The sequence below is a fragment of the Alosa pseudoharengus genome, unplaced genomic scaffold, assembly GCF_046254945.1.
Source record: "Alosa pseudoharengus isolate Yale_2024_CS ecotype anadromous, Long Island Sound unplaced genomic scaffold, YU_APseudo_1.1 YU_APseudo_1.1_scf_18, whole genome shotgun sequence".
Taxonomy (NCBI): Eukaryota; Metazoa; Chordata; class Actinopteri; order Clupeiformes; family Clupeidae; genus Alosa; species Alosa pseudoharengus.
Window position 1 is genome coordinate 22,531,039 of NW_027468650.1, and position 18,243 is coordinate 22,549,281.

Sequence of the window (18,243 nt, forward strand, 5' to 3'; positions counted from 1 at the left end):
CGTTAACTCCTCCCCCCGACCCCAAAAAATTATCCATTAATTAGCCCACCCCCCACCCCCGACCCCCCACTCTGTAAGACCCCAGTTAAACCATCTCATCCCTCCTTCTCCTCCTCCTGTCCATCTCTATCTATCTATCTATCTACTTTATCTATCCCTCTCTCCCTCTCTCCTCTGCTCAATCCCTCACCCTCTCCTCCAGTGCGTTGAGCTCCTCGCCCACCTGTGTGGGCAGGTCGGCGCCGACCTGCTGGGTGAAGTACGCCCGCAGCTCATGCACCTCTCGTTGCCAGAAGGGCTTAGGCAGGTCGAACAGTGCGCCCATGTCCACCTTCGCGCCGAGCCCCTCCATGCTGATGGCACCGTCTTGGGGCACCCAGCCCACCATGCTCTGCTTGGCCGCCTCGTCGTCGCTCTGGCGGCCGCATCGGCGGAAGATCCACTCCAGCACGCGGGCGTTCTCGCCGAATCCGGGCCACAGGAAGGCTCCGCTGGCTGGGTCCTTGCGGAACCAGTTGACGTGGAAGATCTTGGGCAGCTGCGTGGGGGCCTTGCGTGACTCCATGCTCAGCCAGTGGGCCAGGTAGTCGCCGAAGTTGTAGCCGAAGAAGGGGCGCATGGCGAAGGGGTCGTGCATGATGACCTTTCCTACAGGACAAGTAAGAAATGACATTGCAATTAATTTCAGTTCGATTATGTTTGTATATAGGACCGTTAACCAAGCATACTGGCATGGTGAATATATAGAATTATTTCATAGGAAACACCTACACTAGCATTTCTATCTCTCACTGGGCTATCTGTACAGTATATATGGTAAAAGACTGTAAACAGCAACTGTACAGTTCTAGCACATTCTACCACCCTCACAAAGCTGCCATGACAACAAAAAGTACACAAACCTTTATGCTCTGCTGCAGCTGTTGCCTCAGACCTCATAGCTGCTCCTACGAACACGCCATGACGCCAGTTGAAGGACTCATAGACCAGGGGCACACCTACGGAGAGGGAGAGGTGGCAGCAACAATGAATAAATAAATAAAACATAAGGAGCATGTGTGTGTGTGTGTGTGTGTGTGTGTGTGTGTGTCTGTGTGTGTGTTGAAAAGGATATGATAGAAGAGAGTCAAACATTCATTCACAAGAGGAAGTTCAGGACGATGACGGGGACATTTCTCATCTCATGTCTCTCATGTCTGTTTCCCCATTCTATCTAATGCTATCAGAGGTCACATAACATTTGTGGTACTGCTTTATCATTAAAAAAACACTTTCAAGTTATATTTTGGGTGTCTCTGTTGAGTCCATGGTTAAACCTTGGACCATGGTTAAACAATAGATATATTTATATACCTTCCCATGACATTTTCTTTCTATTTAACACCAAACACCTCCATATTAAGTGTTAGGGTTTTCCCATCCCTGCTTGGTGCTTCCTGTCTTCATATACAGTATGTGACGCCTGTCATTCCCCTACATTTGGTAGGTACGATGGATAAAAGGTTTTCTACTCTGTGGCAAGTTTGCTTACTGACTACCACTAATTATGTATACTTGCTCTAAATAAATGATTTCCATCAGCATAATTACTATGCTTTTGGCAGTCTAAAACAGGTGTGTTTAGCTACAACATGGTACTAGTAAGGTGCACAAAATGAAAGGAACAATATTGGCACCTGGAGAAAGTGAGTGAATACAGCAGAGAACAGAAAACACCAAGACTGTCCACTATGCTGGATAAAGTCTAGTCATGTGACACCAGCCACCCCCCAGTCAATCCACTTTTTCATCCTCTGACCCAAACAGTGCAAAAGAAATGCAATTATATGTTTTTTTACTGTCTATTAAAGGGAAAGGCTTTTGACACGAATTTCCAACCTGCCATCCCTTTTCACATTTATTTTATTCAGCGCTTCCATGGTCCCTAATGCTCACCTTCTGGTCTGCGGCCTCCAAAGATGATGGCATCGATGGGCACACCCTCGGCGCTCTCCCACAGGGGATCGATGATGGGGCACTGGCCAGCGGGGGCACAGAACCGTGAGTTGGGGTGAGCGCAGGGAGTGCCATCTCCTGTGGACGCGTGAGAGATGGGGGGGGGGGGGGTGGTCAGAGGAGAGGAGAACTACACAGAGAGTAACGAGTACTACAGGGCTGGGACACATAGATGTGTAGAATCAAACATGGCTGACACGTTTTAAATAAACTGAATGAAAAAGAACTAAATGTTCTACAATTTAAAATACTGAAGTTACAGTTCTGATCACAGCAAGTGTTCTGTGGTGCAATGATTTCATAACATAACAGTCCATTGTCTCACTTCTGCAAAAGCTATATATTCTTTTCTTTGGAGACATGAACAAACAGATTAATGTTATGACATAACACTGGATTTTTTGGAGAGTTTCAATACCCAGTTTATGTATGCATTTACTGTATGTGATGTGACTATATGTGAATTAAGACACATGTTGATGATTACCACTATGGATATCCCACATATTGAAGTTTAAAGCCAATCTGTGTAACTCATGTAAATGTAATCTATGTAAAAAAAGGTCAAATCTGGCACTCAAATTCAATGTAGATTCTTTAGAAGGCTAAAGGCTAATAAGAAGCCACAGAACCCAAGCAAAGGAAGGAAGAAGCCATAAAAAGCTTTAGAGGCAGAGAAGGGTGACAGACAGGCAAGTTGAAAAATATTTTGGTATGCAAACTTCACCAAACAAAAGTATAAATGCAAAATGTTGGCCCCATATCTCTTGGACACTGATTGCTGGTTAATGGTGGCGATCAGGGTTGTGCACAATTCGAATTGCAATTCTGCTTCCTGTTTGCTACCTCAATTGAAATGCAAGTGAAATTCAAGAATTGAATTGGAATTTAAGAGCCAGTTTCAATTCACTTCTGGAATTTTGCACAAGCCTGGGGGCGATGTCTTACCGATCTTCCACGACTTCCCGTGCCAGTCAGTAAGGCCGACACCAGGGGCAGGGGCGTCCAGGCCTTCCCACCAGACCCCTCCGTCACTGGTCTCACCCACGTTGGTGAAGACCGTGTTTTTGGCAATGGTTGCCATGGCGTGGGGGTTAGTCTTCATGGAGGTGCCTGGAGCTACTCCAAAGAAACCGTTCTCTGGGTTAATGGCTCTGAGTTTTCCTGCGTGAGATGGAGGGGAAAATAAAAGTGCATGGGGGAGAGAAAGAAATGTAAATAGAAATTATAAACGGAAATATCCTCCTGACTACCAGCAGTTCAATTTTGTCCTCTCTAGAGGACCTTTATAAACCAGAATATCTCCCACACCATACATTCTATTGAGCTAATTCCTTTTGTTCTCTAAAGAGGACATTTAGGGCTTTTAAATGGTATCACATGTATGGGGGTGGGGTTTTGGGAACTTCCTCTTCTTCTTCAAAGAAAATGGTGGCCATCACCAAAAGGACATTTTATGGAAAGAAGAAAAGTAAGTGCTTAATCAAGTTAGTTGAGCATTTAACATTTAAAATGTTGTTGTTGTTTTTTCTATGAATCTCTTAAAAACACTTAAAATAATTTTCTGAAGTAATGTAACAATGTTTTACCATCATAGGAGAGTGTTAAACAATTGTCCTCTGCAGTGGACATTTGTAGTTACTACCTCCATTTTTTTCTCTTTTTTACTTATTTTTGATTCAGTTTTATGTGTACGGTGTTATGAGGTCCACTGTAATGGACACTTTATATTTCTTAAATAAAAACATTTTTTTCAAAAAAAAGGTTTTCTGTATGCTCATTGTCTTCCAAACTATTGGGGAAGTTAAGAAAAAAAAGAATTTGGAGATATTTTTTTTCTTTGTAGTCAGGAGGATAAAAAAGTAAATCAATATGTCTGATAACCCCAATGTCCTGTCTTTTTTAGTCTATTATAACCCCCCCCCCCACCCCCCCCAAAAAAATACTAAATAGAAAAACTGAAAATGATTATTTACTGGATAGTCAGTATATTTAATTGTTTGCATTAACTAAAAAGTAAAGAAAGCAGGCTGGCAGTGCTTTTATTTCTGACATTGGGCTGGCCAGAGTAGTTCATAGTTCAAAGGTCACGCTTCAAATATCAAGATCTATAGGTTTCTCGTTCTTCTGCTCACCTTGGCTGTCGAACTTCATCCAGGCGATGTCGTCCCCAACACATTCCACGGTCCAACCTGGCAGCGCTGGCTTCATCATGGCCAGATTTGTCTTCCCACAAGCGCTCGGGAATGCCGCCGCCACGTAGCGCTTCACTCCCTGAGGGCTAGTGATGCCCAGGATCTACAGGGACACACAGGGGAACACGCAGGGGAACAGCAGAGAGAAGACGGGGACATGAGCTCCCAATCACAAGGTCACAGTCAAAGTCCCAATGAGTCATGGGGCACTGGAAAGTTTTTCTAAGAGTAGGACAAGTAAACAGTTCAAAATGTCATGACCTAGACTCTGTCCTGTAATTTGAGTCAGAGGGGATGGCTGAATGATACCTCATCAGCAGCACTTCAATGTAACATTTAACTGTCCTTAGCAAAGCTTTGTAAACAACAGTGAACGTATCTGATTCAATGTCATCAGGTTCTTTAAATAAGGCCTTGACTAGTGAGCTAGTTTTTGGAGGAGAAAGTTGAAATCGGCTAAGCTATTTTTTCTGGGAAGCCATGATTGTTATGTTGACTAGCTGCACGGAGGCATTCATGTCTCTTGTTATTGTTAGTCTCTTTTGCTTGCACTAAAATCTCTGTAAATGTCTGGGAGGATGTACTATTTTAGCCTGTGTTTTTGTCTGTGCTATTTAGCAAGCTCAGTATACTTGGTACAAAACAGATATGAACTGGATCCCTTTGGACAGCAGGTATATTTCCACGAAGTGAAATAGAAACAATAGTGTTTCATCTACTCTGTTTCCCAAGCCGTTTCTCCAGACGCCTTCTGACAACAGAGTGCAAGGCATTTTCACTTCCACAGACAGAAACAAGTCTCCTGTGTTAACTGTCACTCTGTGCACAACATTCAAGTCTAATGTGCAAAGTCTATGTACACATTCTCTTAGAGATATCAAACTGCTGATCTAAACATCAGAACAAGTTTCTAACCAAATATAAGGACACAATATAAAACATCAAGAGCATAATACTGTAAGGTATGTAAGACATGGCAATTCTGGATACTGATGTAACAGGAATAGGCAACTTTGCAATCTTGCATTTCCAGTAAACTTAATTGAATGTCATCATTGATCTTGCCCAACATTCAACTGCAACGGCATTTTCCAAGCATACTCTCCCTCTAGTGGTCTATTGACAGAACTGCAATTCAACCTTTGTTTTCAGCTTTCAAAAGGCAACATGAAGAGGGAGGTGTATGTATGACCAGCATATCTTCAGCAAGCAATCCCTTATCTTTGATGTCTTTCATGACGAGAGAGATGATGTAGAGAACAAAGTGTGTGTGTCTGTGTGAGTGCGTACGTGTTTAAGCGTGTGTTCTCACTGGCATGTGCTCAACTGCTTTTTGCTCTATGGCTGTGTATGAGTAAAATGCAAAATATGTGTTCTTTGAGCCAGCCCTTGTGGCAACGTTTTTTTGCCATTTTTGTGTGTGTGTACCTGTACGTGTACGTGTACGTGTGTGTGTGTGTGTGTGTGTGCATTCACCAGCATGTGTTCGGCAAGCCAGCCCTCGTCTTTGGCGATGCGTGATGCAATGCGCAGGGCGAAGCACTTCTTCCCCAGCAGTGAATTTCCTCCGTAGCCACTTCCAAATGACAGGATCTGCCTGGTGTCTGGGAGGTGGGAGATCAGCACCTTCTGTGGGTTACAAGGCCACGAGTTCACCAACGGAGCTGAGACAGACAGAGAGAATAACAGAGAGAGAGAGGGGGGGGGGGGTGGGAGAAAGACAGTATGAGGTGTATTGTTTATATATGCATATGAAATTAAAACACTCAATCACAGTCATTCACATCCCTTACTCTTCTGCTTGCATATTATATGATTCTAGCACTGTAGCTAAAATTATAATAGTTATAAATTATAATTATAATAATTATATAATTATAATAGGTAGACCTAAAAATCATTGTGTAAATTATGGCCATTATAAAGAATTGGCTTTTTTTTTTCAGTGCAGAGCAAGAATGTTGTAACAGCATGTTGCAACCTACTGACTGGCATCTAATTCCCAGAAGACACAAAAACAAACCACACTGACTTCAGTACCTTTCAGAGGGAAGGGTCTGCCCAGCGAGTGTTGGCACTGCACAAACTCTGCCCCCTGTGCCAGCTTCTGCATGACAGGACTGCCCATGCGGGTCATGACACCCATGCTAGCTACCACGTATGGGGAATCTGTGACCTGGACGCCAAACTTGGACAGCGAGGAGTTCACTGGACCCATGCTGAAGGGGATCACGTACATGGTCCTCCCTGCACACAGACAGACAGGCAAAAAAAAACAAAGAAAGAAAGTAAAAAAGACAGGTTAGAACCACAGCAAGGCAGAGAAGTATCAGAGGAAGGTTAGGATCTGTGTATGTGTATTTAACTGTGGCATTGTGTGCGTGTGTGTGTGTGTGTGTGTGTGTGTGAGCACGTGCAATGAGTCTGACTGTAGTGTGTATGTGTGTAGGCTTTTGTGTGCTTTTGTGTGAGAGTGTTATTTATACCTACCGGAATGAATGTGTGTGAGGCTGACTGTAGAGTGTATGTATGTGTGTGTGTGTGTGTATGTGTGTGTGCACATGCAATAAGTCTGACTGTAGTGTGTATGTGTGTAGGCTTTTGTGTGCTTTTGTGTGAGAGTGTTATTTATACCTACCTGAATGAATGTGTGTGAGGCTGACTGTAGAGTGTATGTATGTGTGTGTGTGTGTGTGTATGTGTGTGTGCACATGCAATAAGTCTGACTGTAGTGTGTACCAGGGATGGAAATTAACCACCCGCCCCCCGCCAAATGCGGGTAGTTTTGTGCGTTGGCGGGTGAATTTGGTCAATTTACCAGCCACTGTGGCGGGTAGAGCTAGCGTACCACAAATAGTCAGATCCGGTCTAATTTTCATACTTATTGACGGTTAAAAATAAGAAAGTGTCTGTAGGGATCATGTAGCCTTACGTTACCAGCCTATAAGGGTAAATCGCGCTGATTTGAAGTTCTACAACTCGTAGTGAGCCGGCACCGCAGCATAGCCTATAGGCACTGGTGCAACGCTTCACTTTCACTTCATTACCATTAAGAAACTGTCACTATGCTTTCATGTGCCACTGCTAGATTATTTCAGGATGACTGCATAGACATAAATCTAGTGAGATCTGCGTTATATCTTCACAGGCTAATATTCTCACGTAAATAGTTCTCTTTTGAATTGGCCCGTAGGCCTGTAGGTATTTTAATCCGGCCCGCGACACGCTGCTATTTAGACCTATGAGGCAGACAGACGAACATCTCCACACCCATTCGTCGTGATGGAATATCTCACAAACTTTTCATTCAAATAAATTACAAACCGTATCAGAATAAACAGCAGAACTTACCGAACGCAAAGGTGTAAAGCATTCCCTTATACAAGTTATAGCCGTTCCCGAGTAATCCGGTTTTGAAATTGAAGCAAATGTCTACACGTTCTCCAACGTTGTGCTTTTGTCATATATGATAAGGCCAAATACAATTTTTTTTTTATAATATCGCCTAGATAACTGTACAACCAGAATTTTTCCAATGTAGTTTCACAAAATGCTAAGCATGCATATTAGGTTTCTTAAAGCTGAGCTGTGCTTACATTGTTCAGTGCATGATTTCATTACGGGCCAAATAGAAAATAAATGCTAAATGTTAAATATAGCCTTGATACCTGTAAATATTTAAATCAGATGATGTACACTATAGTTAGATCAAGTTGGAGAGTTGGATTATAGGATGCTCCAGAACTCACACAAACGGAGTCTTAAAGGAGCCACACCACTTTTATGACAAGACACTATAGCATATGAATGTGGTTCTGTTGACCTTTAGTTTTGTTGCTACTGTGCTTGGAGGACAGGTTTAGGGCAAAACTCAGCACATTTTAGTCATATTGCAATAATGCCGATTACCGTAATCATTTTGGGTAGCCTACTATAATCATGATATCACATTTTCATGCCGTTTCTCTAGTGGCTGGTAAAAAAGTTGAGTGGCTGGTAGATTTTGGAATCCACCAGCCACAGTGGCAGGTAGAAAAAATATTTAATTTCCATCCCTGGTGTGTATGTGTGTAGGCTTTTGTGTGCTTTTGTGTGAGAGTGTTATTTATACCTACCTGAATGAATGTGTGTGAGGCTGACTGTAGAGTGTATGTATGTGTGTGTGTGTGTGTGTGTGTGTGTGTGTGTGTGTGTGCACATGCAATAAGTCTGACTGTAGTGTGTATGTGTGTAGGCTTTTGTGTGCTTTTGTGTGAGAGTGTTATTTATACCTACCTGAATGAATGTGTGTGAGGCTGACTGTAGAGTGTATGTGTGTGTGTGTGTGTGTGTGTGTGTGTGTGTGTGTGTGTGCACATGCAATAAGTCTGACTGTAGTGTGTATGTGTGTAGGCTTTTGTGTGCTTGTGTGTGAGAGTGTTATTTACACCTACCTGAATGAATGTGTGTGAGGCTGACTGTAGAGTGTATGTCTGTGTGTGTGTGTGTGTGTGTGTGTGTGTGTGTGTGTGTGTGTGCGTGTGAGCATCTCATTTGCACCCACCTGCCATGCAGCCAGGGAAGCGGTCCTTTCTGGCCTTCTGGAAGTCGCTCTCGCTCATCCAGCTGCCCAGCTGGCTCTTGGCCCCGCCACTGGGGATGGGGATGGTGTCGCGCTCCTGCTTTGTTACGATCACCGTCTTACTCTCCACACGAGCCACGTCGCGCGGGTCCGTGCGTGCCAGCCAGCTACACACATACACACACACACACACACACACACACACACACACACACACACACACACACACACACACACACACACACACACACAGACAGTATTTACATGGATGACCATTATTTGATCAAAATGGAATGCCATATACAAAAGTGCAGCTGACATGGAGCACCCCCTTGTGTTGAAATACGGATCATGTCATTACTCACCAGTTCTCATACTTAGGCAGTTTCTTGACCATGCCCTCTTTTTGCATGTCTGCGTAAATGTCCTGAAGCTCCTCAGGCGACCCAGTCACCACATGGACCTTGGAGGGCTTGCACTCGTCCACTGCCCCCTTCACGAACTCAGCCACCGCAGGGGGGAGGGAGGGGATGGAGGCCAGGGAACGCAGCCCCACGGCTGTCCCCGGTCTGACAAACAAACAAATTAATTAATTAATGAGTGAGTGAATGAAGGAATGAATGAGTGAATAATATCATAACAATGTCATTGTTATTGTTATTATTGCATGCATTGAATGATTACCCACTTTAACATAATGTCTTTTCTCAAGTAACAACAGTGTTACTAACCTTCAACTTAAGCCAATACCTACAGTAAATAACAAAGACAGTGTGTGTATCACTGCTGAAGAGGATATTAGAGAATATTTGAAATGTCGAGCAAATATAGTCAGTAATCAGTGAGAAAGGATGATTTAAGAGGAGTGTAAAATACATCCTATGGGAAGGTTTGTGTGATACAGACCAGAAAAATGTATCCATATTTTTGAAAATCTCTTGAATGAAGACTCATAAGCTATGCCTTGAATTTATAATGTCCAGTCTCCAAAATTAGGCTTTTCAAGGGAAACATCATTTGAGGACAGATGTTATTCAGACAATGACTTGAAGTTCTCACTGTGACAGAACAGGAGAGGTCTGGAGTCATAATATACCATTTTCCTGAGACCACTGTCCTAAATTGGCCCCTAAAAGGCCTAAAGGAAAGCTAGCCAAATAGGCTAAACTGGTTCCTGTTGAAATGTTGTATATGTATTATACTAATGGCACACCTGGGACTTTGAACTCGGTGAACTACATTCTACACTCTGGACCCTGAGCTATACTCTGGAGGGCTTAACCAGGCACTAAATCAACAAGTCATTCCAGGATTCGTTGCAATAGGATGCTGCCCCTTGAATTGACATGGTTTTCTTAAGGCTACAAAAGACTTAAGATGTTAAGAACTTTGGAAGAAGAAATCAGTTAAGCTCCACTTAAGATAATTGATTTTATGTTAAACATTAACAAGCAATCAGCCCAGAGTGCTAACACTAAAACATAAGGGCCAAAATGATCAGAGCAGTATTTGATCTTTTAAAAATTACATTGAAAGACACTCACATGTAAGTTGCCTCTATTGTCTATTGTCCAAAGTTGTCCAGTGTGGCCTGATATCCTATAGCAGCTATAAACAGCTCCAACACAACCTAACACTAACACTATCAACGGCTGCATTTAGAAAACTGGTTTGGTCGGTGTCAGTGTGATGGCTGCATTCTAAATCAAAGGGTTTATTCATATAAAAATTCCAGAAAAATAAATAAATAAATAAAATTAAATCACGTTTTCCTGCTTTCCTGTTCAGCTGGTAGTGTCAAATGTGTGACCACCAGTAGGCCTACTCCAGTAATATAGGGCAGCAAGATGTTCATTAAATGGTTGGGAAAGAAAGGTTGGCTCTGTGCTGTGGCCATAGGTGGTCCTGTAAATGTTTTGCTGTCAAGAGCAATTCTTGCATCACCTCTTAGATCATTAACAATGTACTGTAACCGTGAGGCTATATTGCTAAATCAACATTCATTCAATCCTATGCCCCACCGTTACAGAGTTCAGATTCATATCTAAATGATTAAAGCCAATGTCTTCTGCGTTCTTTCTAATAAACTGGAGCATTGAAAGATAAAGGAATGAAAACTTTCTCCCAACTTTCCTGGAAGTATCCTACAAAATAAAACAGAGGACAAAGTTCACACTAAAGAGTAGCTTGTCCTTTTTGTTTGGGTACTGAACAATCAGTCCAGAGCTCCAAAAGTGCAGACAGGGTCATAAAATGGTCTCTGTCTCTGCTAAATAGCCCAGCACAGCACAGCATTATTGGTTAGGTGGTCAGTCATTTGACTTGACCAAGAATGTCTTCAATTACACAAAACGTGACTCGTCTCGCCCATCCCCTCCCCCTAAGCATGGACTTGTATGCAATCTGTTGAACTCCATACCCTGAAGAATGTTTTTTCCCCTGCATATCACTAAAATACCCTCTGATCCAAGCACCTTGGCCAAAAAACTGATAGCCCATAACAAATTGGTATCTACTTGCACATACATGCTCACATTTCAGGAGATCTGTGCCTATAGCCCTATATAGTTTACAATTTTCTTGTGGCTACATGGGATTTTGGGAAACAGTATGGAGATGCAGTAACAGAATGTGGCAGACAGAAGCACAAAGTGTGAGAGCAGAGATAAGTCTGTAAATGTATCATTCTCTCTCTCTCTCATTTCTCTTCAGTGTCTAAACACACCTCCAGATAGGCTGACCAATCGCGAGGTATGAAGCACAAGCACACCCACTTTTTGTTGTTCCCGAAATTGTACAAGTTCACAGTCTCTGTGGGCATATTGCACACAGGTCTTGATAAGGCCTTCACAAATTATGCGTGCACCGCAGCTTAACCAGTTTGTAATGAGAGCGGTTAGACATAATCATTTCGCAAGAATGCACAAAAAAACAAATACAAACACAAAAACAAAAATGCACACACATGGAGGTTGTGTGCAAAAGTCAAGAAAAAAGGAGGAATTTGAACTTGCTTTTCATTTCACATAATGTACATATCTTATGCTTTTGTACTTCAAATTTGATTTTGATTTCTTCTATGTTCTTCCCTATTATAGGGAACATTACATCCACATTATAGAGTATAGAGTTTCTGTGCTCACCCCACAAACAGATGTCACCCATATGCAAACAGACTCTCACACACACACACACACACACACACACACACACACACACACACACACACACACACACACACACACACAAAATCATACAACAAACACAATAGCAGAACGCAGTCAGAACATAGTCAGATTTACTTTACTTTACAGATAGACTTTGATAACATTAACCCATAGGTTGTTTTGCTACACAGCCTGACAAGGGAATGTAAGTGCATAGATTAAATTATTCACTTTATTCCGAGTCTTATGGATGCCTCAGTTAAATAGAGTGATACTAGATCTAGATCTACTGACATCTCCTTTATGGATAGAGACTGCATGACTTCTTTCCAGCAAACCAGAGCACTTGTGTGCTTGGTCATATCTATTGGCTATCAAATACAACAGTCAGGGATAAGGACACAGAGGTAACACTTGCTCCATTTTCGCTATTGGATTACCACAAGGTATCAGTTTGCAAAATGATATGCTATACAACACAGTATTCATTTCATGGTTGTTTGTGCTGCATCAGTGTCTTACTGTCAGGAATTTATCACCTGTTATAGAGCCATCTTTAATACCAATGTCATACTAGAGTTTATGGTAAATACAGTATACAGTGTGTGGAAAACTAACTCAGATTCCACTATTGGTATGACATGAACCCATAGCTGGTCAACCTGCGCAAAGTGTACAAAATAATGTTATAGCGCCAATGAACACATAGACCCACAATATGTCATTCAAAAAGTAAACAGGGAGAAGGATGTTTTACTAGGCCACATGCCAAGTGCAATATCTGAAAGATAGTGTCTAGGAGTAGTGTCTAAGACTGGAGCACTTTCAGGCTTCAAATCACCATTCAGGGTTGCAGGACTGGACAACATATTCCCAGCAGCAGCTTATCTGAGCTCTGTAGCGACAGTCCCTGCGTACATAGACACTGCAAACCTCTCATAAGAGTTATAAGTTTACATCCTTAAAATTACTGAGGCACCTGGGTACGCCATGTGCATTAGGCGATGTACAATTTATTCCACGCTCTACCTGTACATCTCGTACCACAACCTACAATCCGGAAAAGACCTGGGGGAAAAAGTTCAGTAACACATTTTTATTTTAATACATACCTTCTCAGTACTCCCAATAGAAGGCACGACATATTCGACGACGTGGTAGTAGATCCCAAAAAATCCAAAAGTATTCAGTGGTTATAAAAAAAAACGGATGCTGCAATATATTATGGAGTGCGTCCAGAGCCAATCACTTCTCACATCTGATTGGTCTCGTGGACGGAGGTCTTAAGTTGAGGTAACTGATGTACGCGTAAAGAGAACCTTGCTCTTTCGTAGCAGCAACACGTGTAACTTATCTAGTGTATGACTACGCACACCTTGTGTCTTAGCACAATAAGCGACCCTCTTCCCTCTTCCGTCAGCGCAAATTAAGATTCCAAACCAACAGTGCAAGCTATATTGATATTTACGCTAAATAAATAATTCCACTATTTGTTAATTTTACCGAGATTTGCTCATTGATGGATTGCTGTCTATGGTTACATTCACAGTCACAGTCGGAACATCCGTTTAGGCTCAACAGGTCTGCAGAAACCTAGCCAAAACACAAAGCTAAGACAACCTCACGAATACATCCAAGTCGACGAATGAGAACAAACATTAACCTTATGCGCGCAACATTCTAAATTTCAATCAGTTCCACATCTTACACTTTCGCTCTCCTGCAACTAACAATATTGGCTTGCCACCGGCTGATGATGCAAGTCCTGTTCACGGTAGAATACTCTGTAACATTGTCGCTACATTGATTGCAGTTGCAGCTGATGGTCCTGCTTCAGAAATAAATGAGGTCCTGATAAAGTCCAAGATGGGATGGTTTAAAGGTTAGGATGGCATCCCCTAAGTTGTATGGAGTATGACGACGACGCAGTGCCAAGTCAGCAGATGTTGTGGTGAAAAGCTAGAAGTTTGGCCAGGAAGTCAAGGAAGCTCCCAGTGACGTTATGGCCATGGGGGCACTCCTCAATACCGCTGAGCCAAATTACATGTTGTACTTACGTAGGCTATAGCCTAAATTAAACTATGTAGCCTACGTCGTTACTTTTAACGAGCGTAAAGCCTATCTAAAATCTTATTTAATGTTTTTTTACAGTTAACATACATGTTTCATTGTGTTACACAACATACATGCTTTACGTGTCATTTCAAGGGAGTGGTGGGTAATGCATATACAATATTTACCAGCCAGTCATATTTATTTGGAGTTTGGAACAACAGTATCTTCAACAGTAAAACCAATAGGCCTATGCCTATTCTGTTAAGCACAGACAGGGTTTGGGACCATTCAATATTTTTATTGTAAACGTACTTCCATAACAAAGACTGTGTTTGTGTAGGAGGAGCATGTATGCTGTGTGTGTGTGTGTGTGTGTGTGTGTGTGTGGTGGGGGGAGAAAGAATAAAGAAGGACATTGAAAGATAAGACTAAAGTACATCACACAACTGGTTAAACTTCAGCCTGTTGAAGATGATAAACCTAGCCTGGGTGCCATTCCGAACTTAGTCCCGCCCACAACGTTTGAGGTCGGGAAGTTCGGTCTGGCATTGATCAATAGTGGCGCGAGTATGCTCGCCCAAATACTGGCGGGCCAATCAAATTGTCAGGGCGGGCTTTATATGATGATGGACAGATGCTCAACAGTAACGTAATCCACCACGTCACCAAAGAGCGCTTAGGTTGAATTCGTTTACAACAACGATGGCTGCCGCTGGAGAATTGAGATGTGTAGATTCTGCTATCAGGTCTGTTCTAGAAGATATCGACAGCGAATTAATTTTAAAAGAGGAACAGAGTAACGGGATCAAGGCATTTGTTGATAAGAAAGATGTTTTTTGCCGAAGCAACTGAAATGGGCATCACGGCGATGCAACTCGGCGTGCTCGACGAGGTGGATATAGCCAGCGGTCGTTGCCAGGTCCTTTTTTGAAGCCCGGAATCCTGGCTGCTGAACAACAAGTGGAGGGACATGCTAGGCTCCGATGTTTTTCAAGCCAACGTAATGGGTATCGTCATGGACGAAGTTCATCTAACTTACAAATGGTAAGAGAGTCTAACTGTCTGACTTAGTAAATAACTCCCAATGTCGTGATATGAATCCCATGTTGTAAACATAGTAGCCTAGGTATCGTTGTACGTTCGCTAACTCAGACTTGGTACAATCATAACGTTAGTGTGATTGTAGCGAACTAGCTGTTAAAACATTCAAATGTAGGTTACTGTTTTATTTCTATCAGTGGTCAGGCTGCAAAAGGGCAGAAGGGCATTTGGGTGTTGCTTTATGTACTCAAGCACCATACCCATATTGGTAGGCTAGTCACTGTACCCCTTATAAGTGATGTATTCTTTTTAGATGTCAGTACAGTCATTAAAAACTACTAAATGATACTACTCATAATTTCTTATTTTTACTGTTACTTATTGGTTGCTTTTTGTACTGCTATATATTCCAGGTACACCTGTGCTGACATTGACCGCTTCTGCTGATCGGGAATCCAGAGCCAGGGTTATGAAACAGCTTCAGATGGACAATCCAATAAATTTGGCCCTGAGCCCAAACAGAACAAACATCAGAGTGGGTCTGACCTGGCCATACACTGGAGTGCCTACACTGGATTGTGAGGGATGTTAGTACAAAGCTTGACCCAGCAGTTAAGACGGTACTTTAATGGAGTCACTAGTTGTCTGCGGAAAGCTTTGTACTGCCATTTTGAGGAACACACCACATCTGTTGATCTAGGACATCTGTGCTGCACTCACTGCCATTCTGTTTGTTCTTGTGAACCTGAAGGTTGTGGGGAGCTAATCCCCAAATATGAACACTTTCAAGGGGAGGTTTCATCACACCACAAACACAGAATAGTCACACCTAAGGGCACACTTTTGATCAGGGAACTGTTACAAACTTACAGGAGTAGTTTACTTCAGGACCATAAAAACATACCACTTTACACAGTCGACACAGCCTGCACTGGTTTTGGAGATGAACTCATTGATCAGTTTTAGAACAGTGCACACAGATATTTGACCTGGACTTCATTATCCATAATCTCCCTACATACAAGCTGGAACATGCAAAAGAGATACTATGAATTATGCATGAGGTTTTTGATGACATCGAACAGAGTCAAACTAATTTGTTTGATGACTGTTGTTCAGGATGACCGTGTTCAGGTTGACATGGATTACACTGGTTACTTTGACGAGGATGAGGATGATAAGATACAATCATCCCCAAGTAACTTGGAATCAGGCTTGTCAATGTTGAAGATCTCAGGCTAGCTTCAAATTCAGGCTCAAATTTGTAGCTTCAGGGTCCTGTTGTTGTGCAAATGCCTTTTTTTTTACCTCTGTTACATTAATATTTTTGAATAAAATTAAAATGGTTTATACTTCTCTACTGGTTGGTGATGTTTCTGCATTTAAAGACAAACAATAAGACATGTCAATAAAGATTTTTAATATCTACACATAATAGGTAATGTTTGAAGATATACGCTGAACTTTGAACATACAACCAATAAGAAAACACAAAAATGTTTTCAAGAATGTGGATACTACTAAACTATTATATGAAAACAATTAATTACATTGTCATTTACGAAAACAATATTTACAAATTACCATCACCATTTACATTTCACATTTACTTAATTATTTAAATAGGCACATTTTGCCAGTCCATTATTTTCTCCTGGTAATTCAGCTTTGCCAATACGTTTCTCTTGAAATTCGGGAATGCATGAGACTGCCTGCCTGGGTGATTTTTGTTGGGAAAGTTGTGTCTCCCTGAAAACGTTTACCAGTGTTAAAACGTCCTGTTCTCGGGCCACATGATGAATGCCAGCCGGCCTTGTCAGCTCCAGCTCTGTGTCCGTTTTGTCCATTAGCTCTTTGACGATGCCAATGGACCTACTGATTCTGGCTGCTGACATTTCTGACATGTTTGGTCCCAATCCTCTCATAAATGATTTGAGAAAATTGTTTAGGTGTTCCAGGTGGAGGTCAAGTGGATGGAAAATGGGTGACAACCTGAAATATAAGTGAACACATCAGTGTGAAGAATTACAGTATAGCCTAATAAGTATAACGTGCATTGACAATACATTGGAAAATACAGACTGTTAAATATGGTGACACCAGATGCAATTGCTGAGCAGGTCAGAGAAGCACTGCCCACCCCCCACAGAGGTGCAGAGCACAGAAGTGGGGGTTGGATAACATGCTAGTCCATTACAAAATGAAGTTTCTACATATTGACAAAGTGACAGAGGCCAACTTACACATCAGGTACAAGTTTATCCTGGTAACATTTGCTCACACTACACTGAAATTCGGGCTGGCTTCCAGAATACTAGGCATGTCAAAATATGACTAGATGATTTAATCATAGATAGATTTCACGGAAATGAGGAGTGTGGGAATGCACAGTGTTTATCACATTGGACAATAATCACGACTCACTATTAACTCATGTGAAACGTGGCAATCGAGGTTATTCTCATAGTCATATCATAAGAAGTAGAAATGTATTAACAAGCTTACCTCTGTAATGCTTCTTCGCGTTTTTGTACCGGTTGGAGTTGACGGATTGGGGCAGAACTTCTTCAGAGTCCGGGGCGTCTCTGATGCCTCAGATGAACACGGTTCTTCAGGCTGGTCTCCTTCGTCTTCTGTCCATTTTTTAAACACGGGCATGTCGCGTTCCAACCGTGTTATAAAGTTCTGACAGGACCGACAAATGCGATGCGATTTGTTTGCAGTGTTGTGGAGTTGTAATCCTAAACGGATAACTTGATCGTATATGCATTCACCTTTACTGTTTCTCTCAAAAATGAGGTTCGTGTGTTGAAGAACTCCGTGTATCCTTACATTATTTTTACACCTGCGAAAATCGCTCACATTTTCTTCTTCTAGCGTGCAGTTGAGTTCTGTTGACATCAACTATGCGTCGCTTAACATACGTCACACACTCCGTTGCTCTGATTGGTTGTAGGTCTATCCAATTGAGTGCAGAGGCATTTTTTTTCCTGGTTCGTTTGAAACACGCCCCATAATCACAGCTCTATGGAGCAGTATCAGACTCAAATTCTGACTAGAATTGAGTATGACTACGTCAGGCTATGATAAACCATGGCCTGAAAGCATGTAATCCAGCCACGTGTTGGCACAAACGTTTTCTAAAAACAAACTGTATAGTTTAGTTACTTGATTCCAGATCTGAAAAAAATTTAAATACTCCTTTATGTGTGTTATGCTGGCAAACATC

The 18,243-nt window shown here is 42.0% G+C and overlaps 1 protein-coding gene and 2 long non-coding RNA genes across 3 annotated transcripts; 1 reads left to right on the plus strand and 2 right to left on the minus strand.

Moving 5' to 3' along the window:
- Positions 1-105: 105 nt before the first annotated feature.
- pck2 (phosphoenolpyruvate carboxykinase 2 (mitochondrial)) lies at positions 106-13,878 on the minus strand. The gene is made up of 10 exons (XM_076290578.1): positions 13,031-13,878; positions 9,117-9,320; positions 8,734-8,918; positions 6,231-6,437; positions 5,667-5,854; positions 4,131-4,293; positions 2,944-3,159; positions 1,936-2,073; positions 903-998; positions 106-648 (listed from the first exon to the last, which is right to left on the minus strand). Exons 1-10 carry the CDS (start codon positions 13,060-13,062, stop codon positions 179-181), a joined length of 1,899 nt encoding a protein of 632 aa, XP_076146693.1. The 5' UTR covers positions 13,063-13,878; the 3' UTR covers positions 106-178.
- A 583-nt stretch (positions 13,879-14,461) lies between these two features.
- LOC143131700 (uncharacterized) lies at positions 14,462-16,370 on the plus strand. The gene is made up of 2 exons (XR_012988176.1): positions 14,462-15,017; positions 15,428-16,370. It is a non-coding gene; the product is annotated as an uncharacterized LOC143131700 (long non-coding RNA).
- A 44-nt stretch (positions 16,371-16,414) lies between these two features.
- On the minus strand, positions 16,415-18,004 carry LOC143131701 (uncharacterized). The gene is made up of 2 exons (XR_012988177.1): positions 17,520-18,004; positions 16,415-17,006 (listed from the first exon to the last, which is right to left on the minus strand). It is a non-coding gene; the product is annotated as an uncharacterized LOC143131701 (long non-coding RNA).
- Positions 18,005-18,243: the final 239 nt, after the last annotated feature.

What these genes read in the sequence shown, in the direction of transcription:
- pck2 (XM_076290578.1), bottom strand. Translation starts at nt 13,062, where the DNA reads ATGTCGTGCCTTCTATTGGGAGTACTGAGAAG. An exon ending in CTTCCCTGGCTGCATGGCAG is followed by an intron (nt 6,438 to 8,733) that starts GTGGGTGCAAAT and finishes GTCTGTGTGCAG; the next exon opens with GGAGGACCATGTACGTGATC. An exon ending in AGCTGCAGCAGAGCATAAAG is followed by an intron (nt 649 to 902) that starts GTTTGTGTACTT and finishes CTTGTCCTGTAG; the next exon opens with GAAAGGTCATCATGCACGAC.